The 20,954-nt window shown below is 42.7% G+C and overlaps 3 protein-coding genes across 4 annotated transcripts in view; all 3 read left to right on the top strand.

Moving 5' to 3' along the window:
* Positions 1-4,824, top strand: part of DDAH1 (dimethylarginine dimethylaminohydrolase 1) — a 112,623-nt gene extending 107,799 nt beyond the window's left edge. Inside the window, exon 8 of one of the 2 annotated variants that reach the window (XR_012043391.1) lies at positions 4,686-4,776. The gene's annotated coding sequence lies outside the window, so the exon portion shown is untranslated. Of the gene's footprint in view, positions 1-4,685 lie in introns of both variants that reach the window. The other variant, XM_072867483.1, reaches the window with a different exon arrangement.
* Positions 150-8,565, top strand: BCL10 (BCL10 immune signaling adaptor). The gene is made up of 3 exons (XM_072867488.1): positions 150-298; positions 4,686-4,974; positions 6,103-8,565. The coding sequence occupies exons 1-3, from the start codon at positions 209-211 to the stop codon at positions 6,468-6,470; spliced, it is 747 nt and encodes a 248-aa protein (XP_072723589.1). The 5' UTR covers positions 150-208; the 3' UTR covers positions 6,471-8,565.
* A 1,049-nt stretch (positions 8,566-9,614) lies between these two features.
* Positions 9,615-12,187, top strand: C7H1orf52 (chromosome 7 C1orf52 homolog). Its single transcript, XM_072868631.1, has 3 exons — positions 9,615-10,060; positions 10,193-10,400; positions 11,624-12,187. Exons 1-3 carry the CDS (start codon positions 9,800-9,802, stop codon positions 11,704-11,706), a joined length of 552 nt encoding a protein of 183 aa, XP_072724732.1. The 5' UTR covers positions 9,615-9,799; the 3' UTR covers positions 11,707-12,187.
* Positions 12,188-20,954: the final 8,767 nt, after the last annotated feature.

Below are 20,954 nucleotides of genomic sequence, written 5' to 3'. Positions count from 1 at the left end.
ACCAACGGCCGCCTGGCGGGCGGGGGGTGGGCGACGCCCCTCGGCGCACGCGCCACTGGGCGGGGCCGCCGTGGGGGCGGAGTGCTTTGCGTGAGGCCCCATTGGCGGGTGGGCGGGCGCGGGGCGGGCGTGGGCGGGGGCCGGGCCGGAAGCGCTGCGCTGAGCGGTTTTCCCCAGCGGCGGCCGTGCCGGCGGAGCGGTTTCCGCTATGGAGGGCCCGGGCCCGGGCTCGGACTTAGACTCGGGGCCTGCGGGGCGGCTGCTAACGGAGGACGAGATGGCCGAGGTGAAGAAGGATGTAAGTGGCGGGCTGGGCCGGCGTGCCTGGGGGGTGGAGGGGCGGGGTGGGGCCGGGGCCCGGGCCCGGGCGAGGGAAGCGGAAGCCGAAGCCCTGTCAGAGCGGGCGTCCGAGGGGGGAGGCCGGCGCGGAGGCGGGAGGGCCGCCAGCGGCCGCCGGGCTGCGGCCCCGGCCGCGCCGCCCGGAATTCCCCGCCGCCTTTCCCGGAGGGCGCCCGCGGGGGCGGGCAGGTCACGTGCGGCGCGGCACGGCGGGGGCGGCGGGCCCGGTCCCGGGGCGTCCTGCCCGCAGCGTCCTGCCCGTAGCCCGCCGGGAGCGGCAGCCCGCGGCTCTGGCCTCCGGGGCTTCCCGGTGTAGGGCTGATAACGACTGGCGAAAACTGAACCCTGGGGCAGGTGTTCACCTGAAAGTTCGACTTCCTCGTGTTGTCCTCTAAGCCGTCTGCCTGCGGCCTTGTCGCGCCTTAAGGCCGGAGTAGCACGGGTTTGGTCTTCGTGGTGTCTGCGCACCGCGGTGAGGCGCAGGAGACAGCGTAGAAGCGATGAGTGATTAATACGGTGTCCAAAGGTTAGCTGCCAATGAATATGCTTCTCCTGGTGTTAATAAGAGTCTCTCTTATAGAGCATGAATATGTGGATTAAATACTGATAACTTTTTTTGAGGCTTTTTGTTCTATATTTTCCTGAACCCCCCCCCCCCCCCCCCCGCGTATGTATTCACTGATGTCTGGAATCTGAGGGAAGACTACACCCTGGTTCAGCCTGGATTTACTTATCTCTTTGCTAGGCTGGGAAGCAAGCAATGTGCTAACCAACCTCAACAAGTGATTGGTTAATTTAAAAAAAACCCCAAACTTTCTAAAAATCACAGTTTATCAATTATTTATTGACCATCCATGCTTCTATTTGTAATTTACCGTGTCTTAGGTTTGACTTATTTTGTTTTTTATGTTCCTTTAAAGTACAATAAAGAATGTTTGGCGTTTGGTTTTGGTTTCTCACTAGCTTTATGCATACACAATTGTCTTTAAATGCTTTGTCATAGTTTTGTGAGGCATGTTTTTCAAGTTATTACTTGCTTCTGTGGAACTACAGGGTAATACTGCAATAGTTAGCATCCGGTAGTTACACAAAAAGAAGATAAGAACTTCTTAAATCAGACTGTATATATATAACTTGATATGTATGTTAATCTGTGTCAGTGACTGAATTCACGGCTGCATCTCACAGAAGTGCATGTATGTTGCTTCAGTCCTTAATCTTATAGGGTCTCCCATAGTAATTGGAGGACTTGATGGAAGCCTAATATGTAGAAGAAATAACATTAGTTTTATCATCAAAATACAATCAAATAAATCTGACTTTAGAGATTCTTCTCATAGATTTTAAATATTACGGCTTCACAATACCAAGTGCTGGTTCAGTATAAACTCACTTAGCTGTTTCAAAGCTGTTTAAGTCTCTTTGATAGGATCACTTCAAACAGAAGTGCTGCAGAAGTTGTGTATATTATGTGACAGCATACCTCAGAAAGCTAACCTGCAAGGATAGCTTGGTCTGGGTAAACTTGTCTTGAGGAATAATTATAAAGGTTGGAGCCTTACATTCGAGAGCTGGGAAGGAGGCAGCGAGCCATACAAAATAATCAATATAGAGCAAAGTATATTTAAATCTCCTGTTCTAATGTGTTTACTCTTTCTGTCCCTCAAACCTACAAGGACGGTGCGGAGGGGAATTCAGAACTGATACACTTCATACAGTGAAGGACTCGTTACAGGAAGATGTTAGTCAAAACACAATAGTCTTTCTGTTCAATAACAACTCGCTCTGTTCTTTTAATGTTGAAAGGTTGACTGACTTAGGTTTCAGAGTTTGTTGATTGATCCTTCTGGTGGTAGGATGAGATTTCCATGGGAACTGAAGAAATCTGTATTGCTTACTACATTCGTAACCATTCAGGCATGGGCTTGTTGCAGTTGGACACTTGAGATGTATTCCAGAGCTGCCGAAGTTGATATAAGCTGTACTGTTGCACTTTTCTGCTCTTATCATAGTTTTTATGCCACCACTAGCACCAAAGTGACTGCACATTAAACTGGATCAGGTAACTAATCTGGCTGTGGGGGGAGGAAAAAAAGGCACCAATACCGTTTCTTGACTGGATCTTCTCATCCACCAGTACAAGGGAAAGGGTAGGAACACACAGCTACCATGCAGCCGGGGGAGTGTTCCTTGCACTTAAATTGCCCATCATGGAGCTGCACCCTTACATTTTTGGTTTTATGTTGTATTCAATCTAGCAGTGATGGTCTACTGCCAAAAGCCTTCCTTTATCTTCCATGCATGGTCATCTGATGTTTTCTTTAACAACTGTGTAACCACAGGCTCTTTATTGATAGCTTAGTATTTGTTGGATCCCAAAGAGCAACTAGAAGAACACATTTATCCTCTGCTATACTTAGTGGAGCAGGCCAGGAAGTCTTTTCTTTAAGAGTTATTGGTGCTTTCCCTAGCACCAGTATGCCGGACAGTATTTTGCTGTTTGAAATAATCTGTCTTAAAGTGCGTCTTTATATCTAGCTTTTCTTCCACTTCTTTTTACTGAGCTAGCAAATGGCTATAAGGCAAACAGTCACTTTCAAATTTTAGTTTTTAAATGCTGCTGTTATGGAATCTAATCTCAAAAAGCAGGAGGATATTTGAAAACTTTCTTCAGGAAAGAAGTTTTGTTTCTTTCTATCTCTTCACGTGTCCTATATGTAAAGGTGCTTTTCCTTCTGGCTCTCATCTATTCTTCTTTTTTTTTTTTTTTAATCCAATGGGGAGGTGTTAGTTTTTTCACATCAGTAATATTCAGCTAGTGGGTATCTGACTTCTTGTGTAATTCTGCACAGTGAAAAATGTTGGCGGGAGAAACTGCCAATTTTGTGGTATTACATAAAACGAGAGCTTGTTTTTCAAGCACAGAGATGTCATTTGCGACTCTCATCTTCATAGAGTAGTAGATACTGAAACTGGAAAGTTACGAACACATGCATTAATTCTATTTTGATGTTGATATCAAGCAGGCTACTTAATGTACAGATTGAAAGGAGATGAATATAATTTACATTTTGGCAATGTTTGTGCTTGTCTGTACCCTCTGAACAAGGTGGAGGAAGACTGTTTTTTGTTTTGATAACTAGAAATAAATTGGTCAGTGTAGGAGAGGACACTTGATCTTCCAAGGAGGAAATCAAAGCGGTGACATGGCAGTCTTTAGTTCTGACATTGCTCCTATAAAATTACTTCTGAAATAAATTGGTAGTCAGGTTAGAATTGAATATGGTTACAAAAGATAGCATGTTTCCCCAGGAAGAAGATCTCTGAAGGAAGGTGGTCCCATACTAGGTGTTACAGTTGCTGAAGATGCAAGGTGGCACTGCTGCTGAAGTGCTCAGGACGGGATGTCTCTGCTTCATCATACCCAATGTTAATTAACTGCATGTTAGGGTCTTTAGACCACAGGTGGAGTCCCCTCCCATGGGCAGATTGTTCCACCTCTTTCTTTTTGCTAGTTATGGAGAGGACTTAAGCAACCAGTTTACACTTGTAAGCTGAAGTTATGCTGCAGAAGGTGGAGTCATTTTGCTTTTGCCAGAGTCATCAGAGTTGCACTCTCAGTGGCCTGTGCAGCATGTTAGAGGTGTGCAAGTTGCTTCAGGTGTTTAATATAAAATCTTAAATCAAAAGAAGGCAGCTTGATGAAGACAAAAAGCAGCCAGTAAAGTTGTTGAGAGTAGGTACATCTGTAGATGAAAGTGCATATATCTTGGATGCCAGTAATCTGTTGAACTTGTAAATAGCGGTGTTTATGTAACAAACCTTTTAAACAGTCAGTGTATTCATGCTGTTGCTCTGAGACTGCTTGTACTCAATGTACAGAAAGCATCAATAATTGCAATATTTTGCAGTTGTGCCTCTTGGATACAAATAGTATGGAAATGTGGCAGTCGGGTAGTCAGTGAGAATGAGTGTGTCTGTAGACAAAGCGAGTAGGTGCTGTGGTGATTTGTTGGTATAATTTATTTTCATTTTTACTTGGTGAATGTTCCAAAGTGTGATAACCACAGGCTTGGTGTAACTAACATTTTCAGTAAGTATTCACCTTATTACTTAACATGCATTAAAACTCCTGAGTTCACTCAAAGAAAACTAATGAAAGGGATAAGTAAATTAGATAACATTTAAAAAAATATTTTTTTACACTGAGAAAAATCTCTGCTAGGTAACATGGTGGCAGCTTTAAAAATTGTTTCATTATCCTGTATCAAAATAATATAGGCTTCAAATACAGGCTTCTAAATAAATTGAAAGATTGGCTAATATGAGTTTGTTTTGTTTTTCAGGCTTTAGAAAGGATGCGTCCTTACCTGTGTGATAAAATCATAGCTGAGAGACACTTTGATTACCTACGTTCAAAGAAAATACTCACTAGAGAGGACACAGAAGAAATTTCTTCTCGATCTTCCAGTAGGAAAAAAACTGGAAAGTTATTGGACTACTTGGCAGAAAACCCAAAGGGACTAGATGCTTTGATTGAATCTATCAGACGAGAAAGAACGCAAAACTTCCTTTTACAAAAGATAACTGACGTAGTGTTGAAAGTCAAAAATGAAAAACTTGAAGCTCTCAAAGGTGAGAAGTTTATAATAATATTTTGTAAGACATATGTTTTATTTTGAGGGTCTGCAAAATTAAACTCAACAATTCTTTAAATCATATTTCTTAGTACAGTTTTTTGGCTGGTTTTTTTTGTTGTTGGGTTTTTTTTCCTTCCTCTAGTGTTTGGGACAACGTTCTTGGAAATATCACCAGTTTGGGCTTAAGATCCTAGTGCATGTATCCTGGCTTTGCCTTTTTACTATCTGAACACATCACAAATAACAAATTGCAAAAAACCCTATCATGTGTTGTTATGATGGATAAGTTGGTCTTCACATTTCAGTTTTGCTTTCTATGAGGTTCTAATTCAGAATTCAAAATAGGTGGTTATCTTCCATCTTGCATTTCTCTTGAAGCTATTTACTTCAGTGGCAGGATGCTCTGGTTTTGTTAAACTCTGCACCTCAGCAGAATATAAGCCAGCAAATGCAGCCTGAGGGGAATTCTCCTGTATGCCTTCAGTGCCGAAACTTAAAATTAGACATTGTAAATGTATGCATATTTTGCATCACACAGGTAGAGGGGTTTTGTTGACACACAAAGCTTGAAGTGACTATATGTACTTATATTTTATAAGGCAGATAAAGACAGTATAAGCCTTCTAAACCGAAAACCTTACTTCCCCTTCCACACCCATCAAAAGAGAAATAAAGAAGGAAGAAGTGCATTTTAACCCTAGAGATGAAAGGCCTGAAGTTTTCTCTGGCTCCAGGTAAAACAGCCTTCGAATGCAGTCCACTTTAGAGTAGAACCATGTAGCTGAAGCTTTTGAAAGTTTGAAAAACACAGTGAGAAAAATCTACCAAAAGATAGGTCAAAGGGCTAAAGTGACTTCCTAAAATGAAGCTTAAATTACGGTGCACCTTTGTCAAATAGTAGCTGATGCAGAGATATAGAGAAATCATTCACGTCAGCCTAGATAACCTGCATGTATTTTTTAATTTGCCGTGAATATTGGGATGTCACAGGTGAGATGAAGAGGTTAGTCTGTTAAAAATACAGACAATTGATCTTTGACAATCTTAACTGGTATTAAATCAGAGCAGAGTTTTAAGAGTACACTATATTGTAATTAAATCCAGTCTCTGTTTTTTATCTTAGGTCTAAGCTGCAGCACCTGTATGACCTCACTGTATGGAGGAACGAATAATCTTTCTAGATCATATTCTGATGAATCTAATTTTTTTGATAAAACAAAAGACAAAGAATCTACCCAGATACATCATCCAGAAGAAGATTATAGCACAGCTGCATTTGTGTCTGCTGTCTCTCTTCATTCAATGAATTTACCAATTGCAGAGATGGGAAATGCAGAGAGCGCTGTTTTCTCAGCCACCCTTCCAGGGCCTGGAGACCCCGGTGCACCCCCCCTCCCCGCCGAGCTCCAGTCAGAGCAGCAAGAACCATGTACCAGTTCAAGTGACAATTGCTTTTTGCCTTTAAGATCACGTTCTCTTCAACCACAGTGAACGTAGTGACTTTTCATCCAAATGGTACTGAAACTTTGTGTGATGTCTTATAAAGGTTAAAAAGATGTGTTCAAACATTGCTAACTAGCAAAATCAGAGGAAACAATCTATGCTATTTACTGTTTTTAAGGAGTAATTTTTTTTGTAATTGGGTGACTCTGGAGCTGCTTGATTTTGTGTTCTTTAGGGAGCTTTTTTCAAAAGATCATGGTATTACGCCAGCAAAGGTTTGTTTTTGAAACCGATGTATGTAAGATTTCACATTTAGTTGCAGATATTTAAGCTGCAGTTATAGAACAAATGTGTTTTTTCTTCCCACAGAAACTAACAAATCTGTTTTTCTTAAAGTTTCTGTGACAGGTGAATTGGGAAAGGTGGTTAGGAAAAGTATTGAGTATTCAAAAATAACTTTCTGAACTAAAAGCTTAATCTCACTTACCAAAAAGCTTAAACTCACTTACCAAACTAAATGTTTCTCTGTAGGATAAATTCTGCCCTCTATGTATGTGTGTGCAGCTCCATTTGCCAAAAAAAAAAAAAACCAAACCCAAAACCAATCTGGCCGAATCTGTAGCTACACTTACTTGTCAGAAGTCATCTTAATTGTCTGAACTTTGTCCTGTATTCTCTGTAAATCAAAAGGCACTCGGTATTACGGTGATTTGAGTTAGCAAATACACTTCCACAAGTCTTAGCATATTATTCTTGTATATTAGTTAGAGATTTCTGATTTGAGATGCACTTTAAATATAAATTCTCATTTGTACTGGAAAAGGAATGTAAACTGCTGTAACAGCATCAAGTGGGCTGTAAGAAAATGTTATTGTATAATGCTATTAAGGAGCAAAGCTTGTATGTTTTGTCCCAGGAGGTAAGTAGAGGGGGAGTCCTGTAGCAAGAAAGTATCCATATCTGAAGTGAAGGACTCTTGGAAATGTTGCGCTTCAGATATCTACTCTTCAAAGCAGATAGACAGGTTTACATTTCAAATTGTTTAGAGTCAAATGCATTTTAAACTATTTCAACATGGGAAGGTTCTCATTTCTTGACACAATGTACCATGCTCTGTATTCCTCGCATACTCTACTTGAGTTGTAATCTACTTTTCATGAAGTCGGCCTATAATCACTTTAAAATTACTACGCAAAAATGAGCTCTTACTTGGAAATGTGTACAGTTGTGTTCTGCAGTACTACACTTTAAAGTGAGGGGATGTTTTCAGTACATCAAAGGGTAGGTTTGTATTCAAGGCTTTAAATTATTTTGGCGCTCATACAGTGCTATAGCTGTGTAATTCCATTCAAATTCAAACCCAGGTAATATTCCTAAACTGTGTTCTCCTTTTGTGGAGACAGGCCTTCTATGGGACCTCAATACAGTCTCTAAATTTTTTTCATGTTTACTCTGGTTTTGGAAGTAGGTTAAAATGAACTGCAATGTTCAACTACACTCCATACTTAGTATATGACCAGCTTACATTCCATAAAGATGTGGGCTTGTGGGCTTCTGTTTAGTGTTTCTAAAAATCCGTGGTTTTCTTGTACACATCTAAGGTCATAGACTATCAGGACAGTGAAAATGCTTTTCAGCAAAACTGCTTGGTTCAGAAGGCACTCTGGAAGTTAAGTGCCTAAATATGCAAGCAAAATTTTGCTCTCTAACATGAAATTAAAGGTAGGTTTAAATCCCTCTTTTCCATTAACTTGAACTGTAGTTGCACATACTCGGGATGTCTAAAGATTGATTTGTCTGACTGCCCACTGTAACCACTTAAAGAGCTGTGCTTGGGTTTGGGTCCCTTCTTGGATTCTTGTAAACGGAGGAGAGAGCAAGCTTGGCCCTAACTGAAAAAGAGCGTCAGCTCAGGGTGAAGACAACCTTGCAGATCTAAATCCGAAGACACGAGGTGTGCTGTCTGCCCCACAGCACGCCGGGCAGCCTGCAGGAAGCCTATCTGTGCAGGGATCACTCCTGCAGTGGAGCCTATTAACCTGAGACTTTACATGAATGTATTATCTTACCAAATGTTTATAACATGCATTTTTTAAAATTTGGAATATTTTTATCACAACTTTGGAATAAATTCTTTTGTATAATTGCCTGTTTTCCTGTCTGCCTCTCATTATTAAAATGTATAGGTTGTGAGAGCAGTTCATGCCAGTATCTGGATGTGTGGTTTTGGTTTTGTGTGTGCGGGAGGCTTTTGTTCTCATTTTCTTGTTAGAGAGGTTTGTCTTTGGTGGAAAGACTGACTTAATGTGAAACACCTGTGCCTGTAGAACTGTGTTCAAGAGCAGCGTATAGGGAAAACATGCATGTGAAATTAAGACCTCGGCTGCTCAACTACAGTTTCTGTGGTTCATGACTGGTATTGCTAACCTGACTCTTGCTTTTTTCAAATGAGTGGATTGCTCAACTTCTTAAAGATGTGAGAAGCATTGCTTCCAGCCATGCATATATTGACTTCATTCTTCAATGAAGATTTTTTTTTTAATAGTGGGGGAGAAACAAAACCTTTGAGCGCTGAAGAGTGTGACTCAAAAAAGGATTTGCAAATGTTGCAGGGGCCATGGAAGCTCACTTCAGCGGTTTTCATCGTACTTTGTGTGTAGGGTTTCTTTCAAATAATGATTATAGTATTGATTATGAGAGAGTAGCTGGACCCAGTTTAGTATCTTTGCGATAAAGGAGTTGATCGTATCGTAACCAAAGCCCCGTCCTTAGACCTTATCCTGCTTGCTTGGTAGCGTAAGTAACCTGAACAGTGCTGTAAGTATTTTAGCTGATGTGAAAACAGATCTATGGGCCTTGTTGACAAGAGAAGTCTAGTACAAACTTTTTCCAACAGATTTGAAAAATCTCTCTTGGTAAAGATAGCTGTTAGGGCATAGGCGATGTTCAAAGCTTCATCTGCCTGCTCGAACATTAAGGAAAACGTGTTTTCTCTCTACTTGGGCCTGCAGGTGTAAAAAAGGAGAAATGGAGGGCGTCTCAGTTTTGCGTCTGATTTTCTGTATCTGTCTATGGTCGCTTAGGGGGGGTGAGTTACCGGGGTGAGCCCCAGGGCCGGCGCAGAAAGGTCCCTTTTTCCCCCCTCCTGCTGCTGCTGGATCCCGTTCGCCAGGTACAGACTGGGACCCCACCCACGCGAAAACACTCGTGGGTCTCGCCTCCGAGGGCCAGCGCGGAGCCCGGCCCCGGGCCGCCGGCAGCAGGGGCCGCCGCGGCGGGCTCCGGGGGCCGTGGCTCCCGCCGGTGCGGCGGCAGGCCGGAACCCTCGGCGCGGGCCCGGTTTCCGTGCGGGCGGTGTCGCGGCGGCAGGCGCCGCCATGGCGGCGGAGGGAGAGGACCCGCTGGGCTATTTCGCGGCCTACGGCAGCTCCAGCTCCGACTCGGAGGCCGACGAGCCGCAGCCCGATGAGCGCCAGGCGGGCGGCGGCGCGGCGGCGGGGGGCAGCCCGGGGCGGCGGCCGCGGCTGCCGCCTCCCGACGAGCTCTTCCGTAGGGTGTCGCAGCCGCCCGCCTTCCTCTACAACCCGCTCAACAAGCAGATCGACTGGGAGAGCCGCGTCCTGCGGGCGCCCGAGGAGGTGCGGCGGCCGGTGGGGCGCGGGGGGCAGCCCGAGGCGGCCGGTGGGGCCGGGCGGGGCCGGGCCGCGCCGCCCTGCAGCCGGCCCGGGCGCCGAGGCGCGGTGTGACGGGTGCCCTGCTCTCTCCTGCAGCCCCCCAAGGAGTTCAAGGTGTGGAAGAGCAACGCCGTGCCCCCGCCGGAGACCTACAGCCCGCCCGAGAAGAAGCCCCCGCCGCCCCCCGCCCTCGACATGGCCATAAAGTGGTCCAACATCTACGAGGACAACGGCGACGACGCGCCCCGGCAGGCCAGCAGAGCCAGGTTTCTGCCGGAGGAGGAGCAGGAACCCCCGGAATCGGGTGAGGTCCTGGCCTAAGGCAGCTGCGCTTTGCACAGGCGTGCGTGTTTCAAATTCGTGTGCGCGGGGAGGCGAAGTGGGTGGGTGATTCTGTGAGGGCTCTGTGGCTGGGACCCCGAACTTCCTTCCCCTCGGAGGAAGGTCTGCCGGCCTCTTCTGCCTCCGCTGCTGCGCAAGGGCAGAGCGGTAGCTGGCTGCCGGCAGCGTGTGTTCTGGTTTTCCTGGAATCAGCATGGTCCCTCCAGCGATCGCTCTGCTCCCCTTCCATTGTCATTAGCGGAAACAGGGAATAATTAAAGAGTCTGGAGAACTGTAGTTGCATGAAACTAACAGGTTCGGTCGTGGTACTGCTAAAACAGAAGGTGGTATGAGAGCTTCTTCAAAGGCTGCTGCCTTGACCTTAGGTGTAGACGTAGGTCAGATTATTTTTATAATGTTTGCAAAACTTGGGGGCCAAGAGGGGAATTAAATAAAATGTCCATGTGACAGATTACCGAAGAAAATATTTACTGTCCTCTTCACTTTTAATCATGGTACAAGCTGTAATGGTAATCTAGGGAGTAAAGAAATATTTGGTAGGAGAGAGGAATTATTTTTTTTTTTAATTTCCTGCAGAAAGAGAATAGCCAGTAACAACCAAGAGAACAAAACCAGAAGAAGAAATCCTGGGCTTTCAGAACACATGATAATGTTTTGGTTCACCAGTAAAGTTGTCAGCAAAACTTTTCCAGAGGAAGGGGTTTTTACTGTTTTGCTCCTTTTTTTGTTCTGGGTGTTCCTTCCCCAGTGGCACCTTTTCTCTCTGTCTTGCTCCATTTGTTCTGTATGCTTTTTTTTTCCCCCTTCACATTTCTCTCAGTCAACCTTCATCCAAAGACTTAAGAAGATAAACTACTAATTGACCTTGACATTACTTCCTGCTTCTAAAATGTAATTTTCTAGCTCTTTGTCTTACCTATTCAAATAGGAAGTTTTTTAGAACAGGTACTGTACAGTAGCATAACAAGGCCTCTTCTTGGTTATCCTCAATGGTCTGTGGTAGTAACAACAAGTAATCATTCCTGTTCTGTCCACGTATTGTCCACATGCCAAAAATGAGGATGTTGTCAGTTAATGCTACTGTGTCTTTTTTCCAGGCAGCTCAGTTGTTCTGGGATGAGGGTGGTGTTTAAGACAAAAATACTGGCTTTGCTGACTTTGATTACCTCTGTCTTTTATTTAAAGATGGTGAAAAAGATGATGAACCAGCTTCTGCTAAGAAACGTAAACTAGACTCTGGGGAGCAGACAAAGAAGAAGAAGTTATAAGCAGGGCGTGCTGGATTTAGCTGTAATGAGAATTTCAGTGAACTTGGATTCCTCTGCTGGAATGGGAAACAAATACATGTTTACCGAATTTCTCTCTCCTATTGGGTGGGGAATTTTATTTCTGTAGTATGCTTGCCTTTTGGAAAGCACAAAATTAAATGGACAGTGTCGTGATAGAAACTCGTCTACTGAACAAAATTTAAACCTGTTTATTTAAAAGAGGGATTTAAAAAGAGGGATCCATGGTGATGGATGCTTGTGCTCATGCAGGTTACAGGATTTCATGGTATTTTGTTTATCAAGAAACCTGATAACGTGAGCTTTTCTGGACTGACTTTTCCTTTGTGTCAAAACCTTTTATAAAGGAGTATATACTAAAGATTCTTCAAGTACTGTCCTGTGATATGTTTGCATAATGTTGTTTTGAAATGTACGTAAAGACTGCAAATAGGTCACTGGAATAAAACTACATTTGAAAACATCTGCAGTATAAATATTGCATTGCATGCTTGGTGAATAGGAGGGATGATTTCTGTACTGTATGCATTTCAGTGATGTATTTCTTATGACACAACAGATTCCTCAGGGTTTTGTTTGTAATAAATATACAACTACAAACTGAAAAAAAATGGACCTAATAATGGAGTTTAATATTTGATAATTAGTTTTTATGTTATGTGGTCTGCATCAGTGAAACATGAAACTAACTGATGCAGGAAGAATTGAAGCATTTAGCATATTCCTCCTAAAATTGAAAATAGAATCTAGATATTTATGTGGAAAAAAATTATGACAAAGCTGTGATAGAGTCTTTACTGCCAAATTGTATTTATTTCAGTACAAACGGTTGGTAATCTTCTCAAAGTGCTAGTCAGTATATGTTGCATTTGTGATATGCTGCTGCATGGATTTTTTTGGGTCTGTGTATGAAAAACTACCAGCAAAACTGGTTTGAAGAGAGGGTTACTCTTGGTTTATTTTCAAATAAAGCTTCTGTGCCTTAGGAAATCTGCAATGAGATTAGGCCTACTAATAGAAGTTTTTGTAGTTAAACCATTCATGTAAACTCATCATTTTTATTTTCCTTCTGTCTTGGACTAGCTTTAATTTGGCAGAACAGATTCTGTATGCATATGTGCTAATGTGATGTTTATATTTTTAAAAGTGATTTTTTAAAAAATACTTTTAAACCTAAATATACAGCAAAATGTATTCATTTTTAGTGAGTATAGGAAGTTAGCAACAGGTTATGCAATTCTAGCCTTGGCAGTGTGATAATGCTTTCTCTGAATCCTTCTCTACCTGCAGACTCCGCAACTGCTCCTTGCCAATTTCACACTCTGTCGGGCCAAATCCATGATACGTTCCACTGTGCTGCCAGTCTGGAAACCATTCAAAAAATGGTACCTGTACACAGCTGAGGGTCCCCCGTGCCCCAGCTCTCCTAGCACAAACCCAAATATCTGACACTGTCGTAGCAAGCTCCACGATGAGGGACAGTGTTGTAGGCAAAGCTGAGGTAGTGCCAGATCTGCGTACGGTTTCTCAAAATACTCCTTCATCTCAGGTTGCGAAGGCTGGGTTAGAGCAGGGGCTAGGCTAGCAGGGAGCAGAGCAGAGCTGGCCTCCGGGTTGCAAGGGGAAGCCTCCCACACCCTTGATGATGACCCTGCTGAGTTCCAGCTGGGATGAAGACCCCTTCGCAGCAGTCGTATTTATTCCGTGCTGAAATGGAGCCTTCACTAGGTGGACAGCCAGTGGAGCGTGACACTTCAGGAGCTGTGGATATCTGCATTTTGTTGAATTGAGAGACTACAGATGCCTGTACTTTGCTTTGTCTAGAATGCTAATGTAAATTCTCCCTCATTCTAGTAATGGCACATGAAACTTCCACTAAAAACTGCCATCTAATGCAGACTCGTTCTCTTACAGGAATAGCTGTCTCCATGCAGGTAACGCAGCCTTACATCATCCACTTCAGGATGTGGATTGTCACAAGCTACTTACGTCGATGGTCTCTAGGTCCTGTTCGTCTGGGATTGAATGGTTTCTGTGAGCTTCGCTTACAAAGAAACGAAGGATGTTTTTCTTGAAGTGCTGAATGTGAAGTCTCTGAATGAAAGGGCTCACTCTAATCTGATTTTTTAAATGTATCTGCTGTCCTAATATTGCTAGGTTGAAGGTGCTAATCTTCAGCAAATGTGGTAGGAAAAAGGCTGCTTATGCTCCTTTTTTTAACAGGAATGTGTTTCTACTACAGCTGGCATAGAGGCCTGAGGGTAGGCAATAGCAGCAAGCTCCCCTTCAGATATGAAAATCAGATGTTCGGTCAGTTTCCCAGCGGTTCCGTTTGTGTGCAGGCAGCGAGTTGCAGATTACGGTATGTCTAGCAAGACACTTTTTGAGAAATCTGCCTCTGCTATCCTGTATGTACAGAATTTATTCCAGGGTTATGTGGGATGAATGGTACCATTTCTTGAAATCTGAGGGATTTGGCATGAAGTACACGGTTCAATGGACTGTCTAATTCTCAAGTCTTACAATAGTTCTGTTTGCTACTGAAGTGCTCCTTGAAGAGCGTTATAGCTGAAGGTTAATGTCACCAGCTCTGGAAATAGGATGCATTCCCACGACTGCCATGACCAAGGAGGCTTTTGTCCTTGTATTGTTTGCTCTGCTATTCTACGGGCAGCTCAGGAAGTTACCATGCTAATCACTCCTTTTGTTTTCAGATAATATGATATACGTGGTGGTATCCAGTTGTCTTGAAGTTAACACCATCTGATACTCAGTTTCCAAGGAGAAAACCAGCGTGGCTAATCTGGGAGAAGAATGATTAATTGTATTATTTACAGGTTAAGGAAATCTTCATTGTAAGCAGTGACCATGGCAGCTTCCCTATTCAGGAGAAATGGCAAAAGCAACTATGCTTCTTTTTCTTTAGTAAGACATCTGAAACAAGGCTGTGAGAAAGCCTGTCTGAAGCTGAGTTATCTGGGTGGACTGGTTCTGCTGCTGGAAGTTTTTTGGTAGAGATACTTCAGTACATCATCTTCAGGAGAAGATGATGAGAGAAGCGCTAGTGCTGCGGCTTCTGAAGCAAGTCAGATTTCTTGACATAGAGGGCATACAAAAAAGCCCAGAGCAGGTGTAGTAATAATCAAATGTAAGCATACAATTTACATAATGTTGATGTTGCTATAGAAATCCATTGTAGAGCCCTACCCTATCTCCATAGGAACTTAGACAATGTACCTTTGTCTAATAAGCAGGATATGGCTGTCAAAAGGAGAAGTCTAACTGATGTATTACTGGTCTAGTTAGTAAACCATGAAGAACTACTTAGATCTGCCAAAAAAGTAGGAAACTAGGGGAAAGGTAATTCTGGCAGGGGGAGATCGCGACCACCGACTCACAGACCACCTACCCCAATTATACCACCAACTCCAATGATGAAGTTGAAGAAGAAGAACTAAGCATGCGTACTAATTTACATGCTGGGCGATTAGATTTTAACCAATTGTTTAATAGAAGAATACTGCATATCTATTAGGAAGTTGAATATGTTAATGCTTTGTGTATAAATAACTTAGTTTGAAGGCTTGGTGTGCTGGCTTGGGACAGGCACCCATATCTGTGCAAATATGCAATAAAATACCTCTGCTCTGTGTGTATATTGGCATTTTGCACACCAGGTAAATGAACTTTGATTTTTGGGGCAACACAGGGAGGGGACTGAGCTTTCTGAGTTCAGAGATAACAGACAGCATGTGCATTTTGTTGTAACTAAATGAGATTGCATGAAAGAAATGTTATGCTTGTATCATCAGTGACTTGCAATGCAAACAACTACAGAACTCCCTGTAGTGGAAAAAAATGCTAGAGTCCTAACTGTGGTGAGAAAATGGCTGGAAAGGCGCAAAATGTTTCCAGTGATCGGCTTTGATAGTATGGTACTTACTAAGTAGTACTTGCTTCTGCGGGGAAAAAGCCACAGGTATCTATAGCTGGTACAAAGAGGCTGTTGGGAAATGGCTAGATTGAGCTGGATAGAATGTAGCTACTAGCCAGGAGAGGAAGAAAAGGAGAGAAATCATGCTGATTTTGCCAAGGATCTGTAAGATCTTACTCAGATACCATAAAAAGCTGCTAAGAAAAATGGGCAATAGGCTAAATTATGAATGCTCATCTGGAGCTGGGCTTCTAGATTAAGATTACTGATAACGCATCCATGGTGTTCATAGCTACGAAGCTGTAAAATTACCAGCCATCATTCAAGTTCCTCAATAAGTCACTAGACAGAGCATGACTGGGAAAGATACAGTCACAATAAGCCTTGCAATTACGGGAGTGCATCCAACAGTCCTCCAAAAGGGGATTTAAATCTTCTCCGTCCCCTTTTTGCATGATTAGAAGTGACACAGATTTACAAAACAAGAAAAATTGATAATGATGCAGTGCTTAAAGGAAGCAGATCATGTAAGTGTGAAGAAATGAGCAATAAGATTTTCTCATTTGTTTTGACAGTAGAAGCAGGAAAGACTCTGGAGAAGCTGAAGGACAAAGCTTGGTGGAACAAGAAACAGACTTGTAGGTTTTCTTTAGGTTTGGGCAGCTAATAATGAAAAATTGGCTGCTCTGTGAATCAGGATAAGTGAAATGCGTGAGCGAACACTTACTAAACTTAAACTGATAGCTCAGATGTTCAAAAAAATCTCTTAACTAGAGAACAGTTTATCCTGGATTGTCTTTCAAGAGGAGACAGTGACAGCGAACATACACCCCCGCTGGCAAATGGGGAAGATTGGCTCTGAAAAGGAGCCCTCTATCGACTCATCATTGCACTGTTTTAATGATGAATCAAATGTGATGATGATCATTATGTGTAACAGGGAAAAAAAGGCAGTAAAAACGTGTACAAGTTTGATCTGAGAAAATTCTCTTAAAAATTTGTCAAGATAAGAAAACCGGTGGCTGGAAGGCAATTAATTTGCAATGAACACACTGTGTTGCCTCCAGATGCTGGCACAATAGCAGCTACATTACTTGGATTTCCAAGGAAGTCAGGATGATCTGGAAAAGAAGAATTCACATCAGTATAGAAGTACAGCTGTTGAGGATAATGGCTTTCATGGCAGGCAGGCTTCCTCCCAGAAATGCTGATGGGAGGTTGCTGCAAGGCATCCCTCTGTTAGTCTGCTATTCCTATGCGGCAGCTTGATGCGTGCTAACGCTATTGAAGAAGTGATTCATTTACAAATGGCTTGTGATAAGCTTAAGGCTGCCAATCTGAAAGTGAATCCAGGGAAATGCAGCGTGTTCCACAAAGAGTAATTTATCGTGAACCTGGAATCAGCGCAGGAGGAGGGGTTTTTATCAAAGGAGAGAAAGAGAAGCTGTGCGGCACTGGCTGGCTCTTTCTTTCTCTGGTGACAGGAAGCTCATTTGCCAGCTTGCTAATCTTGCAAAATCATGGCAGAATGTGGATGAAAAGATGTAATGTTTTCAGTCAGCAGCAGGATACAATCTGGGTTTTCTTTTCAGGCCTGAAAGGCTCTTGTGCCTGTTTCTGTCTTAGCTTGCTGATTTTTTCCAAACCCCTTTGACTACTGGTCACAGATGTTTGTGCTTTTGCTTTGGGTGTGGGTTTGATGTGAGAACAACACGGGACCATCTCAAAAGCGTGGAAGCTGATTACAGCTGAAATGTGAGTTCTTCAAGGATAAATGGCTGCACCAGTTGAAAGGGACCCCTGGCAATGGCAACAGCTGTGCAGCATTTCCATTTTGAGAGAAAAATGTGTAAGGACACCCACAATTACTCAGTAGACTGGAAAATACTGGAGGGTTGGTGTCCGAATAGCTGGAAAAACTCCAGCACCATCAGGTCTGGGCACAAGCATGGTTGTACCGGTGCCCTGCGGAGGTGAGCTTGTTGAGAGGCTGCTGTAGCAGCAACAGCATGGAAATGGCTGCCCAGGCGTGCTCAGGAGGAGACGCCAACTCCTCTCCCTATAATTCATAGGAGAGCAAACGTTACAGAGCAAAAAACTTCTCAAAAAGAAGACTAGCATGGGATGTGTTTAGAAAACTTGAACAAATGGAGGCACCTTGCTAAGAAATCCAATTCCATTACTGCCAAAGGCATTTTCTGGATGCATTGACTAAGGTGAAGTTTAAAGAATGATGCAACAAGAGGCGGAGATTAGCTAGGCAGCCTGCAGCTGTCTCAAAATGTCAAGACTGAAACAAAAGCAGGATTTCTGTAGAGTAAAATGTTGGCAAAATACAGAAGATTGCTGAAAGGAATACAGTGCTTTCATTGCACAGGAGGCTTCCCGTGGGACATGGGAATCTCAAGGAATGGTTCTGTTCCTGAGACAAACGTGTTGGTAGTAGTGGACTGCTTTCTAAAAGCTTGTAAGTCATATAATTAGGAACCAAGAAATAGCAGGAATAACAGAGGGGCAGAGATTCCAGTCAGCTAGTTCTTCATGCGTAGAGTATCACAGACCGAAGGGAGCACCATCGTCTTCAGAGGAGTCCACGGAATTTGTGTTGCTGATAGAAATGTGCAAAAATCAGTTGGGCCTGGAAGGTGGAGTCACACCAGAGATTGGAATGGGTTTGTGCTGCTGGTTCCTTTGAACTATTTTCTTCAGGGCACTTCTGAAAAAAGCAGGAATTTTCAGGGAAGCCAGGACCTGTGGAGCTGGATTGACAGAAGAATGCAATGAATTCAATGAATGGAGATAAGCATTTTTGGTCCTTATCAAATAATTTTATCAGTGCTCTTCATTTAGAAGATGAAGTGCTCTTCATCTTTAGAATGCTTTTGTCTTGGTAGCTTCAAAAGATAAATCACATCTTTGCTTTGCTGTAGCTGTGAGGAGCAACACAAGGACTCTGTGTTTTGCTGTCTTCTAACAAGGTGAACTTAGTCTTTGGAGCAAACATTGGTTTCCCATCCCTTTGCTTAACTTCTCCCACCATCTGTTCCTTGGTGTAGATGGACTGATACGAAAACAAATACAGGATTAATACAGGGTAACCCCAGGAAAGTGTAATGGGGAGTTAAATCTAAACCACAGGACTTATCAGGAGAGGATTAACATATCCTCAAACCAACGCAACCAACCAAACAACATCCCCTCCCAGCAGCAGGCTCCCAGCAAAAGTAATTGGGGAGCCTTTCTGTTGGGAAGCAGAACACGGTCCAGTTTTGTTAAACACGTAACTTCTCTGGCACAGGGTGGTAAGGGATGTCTTGAGGAACCAGACCAGGTAATGTGAGAGACTAATTTCACTTATTTCATAGGAAGGATCACACCTACTTAACAAAGACCTAAAGAAGGGTTTTGCAAAAAATGTTTCTCTGTTAGGCTTCTGGTCTAGAAAAACTATCACTTCCTGTTGTAACTAGAAGATGCTTAAGAGAAATGCACAAATCCCTTCCTTAGGACTGATAAAATTGTATTTTGTGAGACTAAGAGCTTATATATTGTCTGAAATGTTTCAAAGAGTTGTATTATTTAATGTAGTTATAAGATTGGCAATGGCAAAGGCTTGTTTGAAAACATACTGGTTTAATAGTCAGGGATACTAATTTTTATACAAGATCTAAGGTTTTGCTTGCCGTTAGTGACTTGTTCTCACAGGAACCTTTGTGTATGGCTCTTGGATAGTTGTAAATAAGCTGACAGTTTAAATAAGCCCTGTCGCCATGATCTTTGACATAGTAATGAAATACTGCTTACATCTTACAAACTTAAATTTTTCAAATTATCTATATAAAGCAACACACAGACTTATATAAGACAACACAGAGTTATATGCTATAGAATTATTACGTTATTATAACATTAATGGATTAATTGCATTATTTCCCCACAGAAGCATAATTGACACCTCAAGCTGGCAATATGAAAATAAGTAGAATCCACGTCATTAAGTGACTCCAATGCTGATGAAACAGGGAGACTTACCTGATACAGACTGTATATATCTAAATTCAGGGCTCCTTGAATGCTCAAGAGCCAGCGGCAAATAAATTCTGCTCTGACCTCATGAGGGTCCCAGGCGTGCATTGCCCCCACTCTCCTGCTGGGGATCCCCTATTTCCCTGCCTTTTCTCAGCCTCCTTGGGACAGCTCTTGAGTCAGTAAAGTCCATGTAGCTGGCAGAAGGATGCACTGCTCCATCGGCAAAATCGTCCAACAGACCACTGGGCAAATAAAGCCCTGCAATAATTTAGCTCTTACACTGAACATTTGCTGGCTTTTCAGCTGTGCTACTCCAGTAGAGGGTGCTTTTGTTAACTGCTGGCATGGTGCCTGTTCGAATTTGCAGTACTACTTTAAACTACAGACCCTGATTTTCTTCTAGTTTTCTTTCTAATACTTGATTAAGTGTCTCTTGAAACAGTACACATCTGTTTTGGTTGGTTTCTTGATACCTTGCTCTAGATTTTCTCTGTACTACAAAGGCTTTTTAAACACCTTTTGCACTGTAAATTTCACATAATTTTTGAATGCTGTCTGGGGAGAATTACTGTAATCTTTTCTCTTTCAAAAATAATTCTTACATTGATGGATCACAATGAAAAAATTATTTGGCAAACACAATTTTAGTCAAGTGTGTTTGTCTGCAACAAAGCAGTGAAAACCAGTATGAAAATAATGAATGGTCAAATGTCACGCTAAACTTCTATTTCAGACCAACTAATTATTGAGTTTCAAAGTTTCTAACTTAGTAGAGAAAAGCCCAAGAACAAGGGGTTTATCGTGTTGTGCCTGAAAGAAGAATGGTTGGTTTGAATTTAAGAACACTCAAAAAAGCCCTTATTTCTGCAAACTAAGAAAGTGAGAAAGAATTGGCTTTGAAAAGTTGCATTTATCTAATTTCCCATGGACTCATAAGCTTCATTCATAGAAAGTTACAAAAATAAGGCTGGAACGTACCTTCCCCAAGGTGCCCCAACCCCTTGGCTGCCCCAGGCTGGCCAGCCGGACCCACGCCATTCCTGGCAGACCTCTCGGCTCTAAAACAATGATCGAAGGGAAGACAGCAATGCAACGAGCACTGCCAGCCCTCCTTCCAGCATCGGCAACTTAGTGCATTAATGCATCAGTAGAAATCAGCAAAAACATGCAGTTGAACAAGAGAGTTTACAACTTTCTTCTCCATTTTGGGGAAGCATATAACCCTCTCGAGCAGCTCTATGGTTCGTAGTTTTGTTCATACAGAGCA

The sequence above is a fragment of the Ciconia boyciana genome, chromosome 7, assembly GCF_034638445.1.
Source record: "Ciconia boyciana chromosome 7, ASM3463844v1, whole genome shotgun sequence".
Classification (NCBI taxonomy): Eukaryota; Metazoa; Chordata; class Aves; order Ciconiiformes; family Ciconiidae; genus Ciconia; species Ciconia boyciana.
The sequence above is the reverse complement of the archived record's forward strand: the minus strand, read 5'-3'. Positions and strand labels throughout refer to the sequence as shown.